We start from the raw sequence: 1,125 nt of genomic DNA, 5'->3' as shown, positions 1-1,125 counted from the left end.
GCCGGGTTTTATTTCTCTGCTGGGCTGAGAGATGCTGTTCTCGCTGAGCCGAGCACCCAGCCTGGCTCCCCATGGCTCCTGGAGCTGCCCCACCCAGGGCATCTCACAGTAAGCTGGGGAGATGAATTACTTTCTCCTTCCCCCCCTTCCCATTTTTCATGACACCTCCCTGGCTCAGCTGCCATCAGAGCCTGGAAGCAGCGTGTCCCTGTGTTTTATCTCGTCCGTGCCATGCATGGAGGAGTCGATCAATCTTGTGGCCAGGATCAGGCCAGCTCTGGATCCACGCAGCGCTCCCCAGGGAGGGGTGCGGAGCTGGGTGGGTTTTGCCGTGCCCCTGCGCCCTCACTCCTCGTTTTCCTCGGTTGCAGGGGAAGGAGATGCTGACGCAGAAGCTGCCGCTGTGGCAGCAGTCCTGCTCGGATCCCAACAAGATCCCGGACCGCGCTATACAGCTGATGCAGCAGATGGCTGCCAGCAGCAATGGCACCATCATGCCCAGCCCTCTGTCTACGTCCAAATCCAACCTCATCATCTCTGACCCCATCCCTGGTGCCAAACCTCTCCCTGTCCCCCCGGAGCTGGCACCCTTTGTAGGAGTAAGTATCTCGGTTGTGGAAGCTGTCCTGCCCTTCTGAGCAAAGCTGGAGGGAGGAGCCCGGGCCGGTGTCACCGTTGTCCTCAGCAAGTTGCCTTTTGATGGACGGTCATCGATGTGCAGGGACGGGCGGCTCCGTGCACGCGCTGCCCTGGGCTGCAGGAGGGAGCCCTTGCCTGGGCTGCTGAGCTCCAGAGGGGCAGGGGCTGGAGGGGGCTCCCTGGAAGGGGGTTGGGGAACCTGCGAGCTGGACTCGCCCGGCCAGGCTGGTCCTGGAGCTGTGGGGCGGAACCGAGGTACCCCAGTAACCACGGGAGGTGCTTGGAGTCGCCCACGGGATGAAAAGTGTCAGAAAAGGGTCTTTGGAAAAGAGACCCATCAGAAAGGGGTCTCCCCCCCCAGCGTGGGGGTGCGAGCTGAGCAGCAGAGCTCAGGAGGGATTTGTTGGGCATGAGGCAGCCTGGAGCAGTGAAATGCCTTAGAGGTGACCCCGCTGATCCCCCCAGAGCAGGTTGTCGGCGGGGGCG

The 1,125-nt window shown here is 62.2% G+C and overlaps 1 protein-coding gene across 1 annotated transcript in view; it reads left to right on the top strand.

Annotated features, from left to right (window-relative positions):
- The window catches only part of BAIAP2 (BAR/IMD domain containing adaptor protein 2), a 71,620-nt gene that overhangs the window by 55,983 nt on the left and 14,512 nt on the right, over positions 1 to 1,125 (top strand). The window contains exon 7 of the mRNA XM_035899190.1: positions 362 to 599. Coding sequence (XP_035755083.1) covers positions 362 to 599 — 238 coding nt within the window. The remainder of the gene's footprint in view (positions 1 to 361; positions 600 to 1,125) is intronic.

Source organism: Egretta garzetta, unplaced genomic scaffold, assembly GCF_000687185.1.
Source record: "Egretta garzetta isolate BGI_Z169 unplaced genomic scaffold, ASM68718v1 scaffold131, whole genome shotgun sequence".
In the NCBI taxonomy this organism is placed as follows: domain Eukaryota; kingdom Metazoa; phylum Chordata; class Aves; order Pelecaniformes; family Ardeidae; genus Egretta; species Egretta garzetta.
The sequence above is the reverse complement of the archived record's forward strand: the minus strand, read 5'-3'. Positions and strand labels throughout refer to the sequence as shown.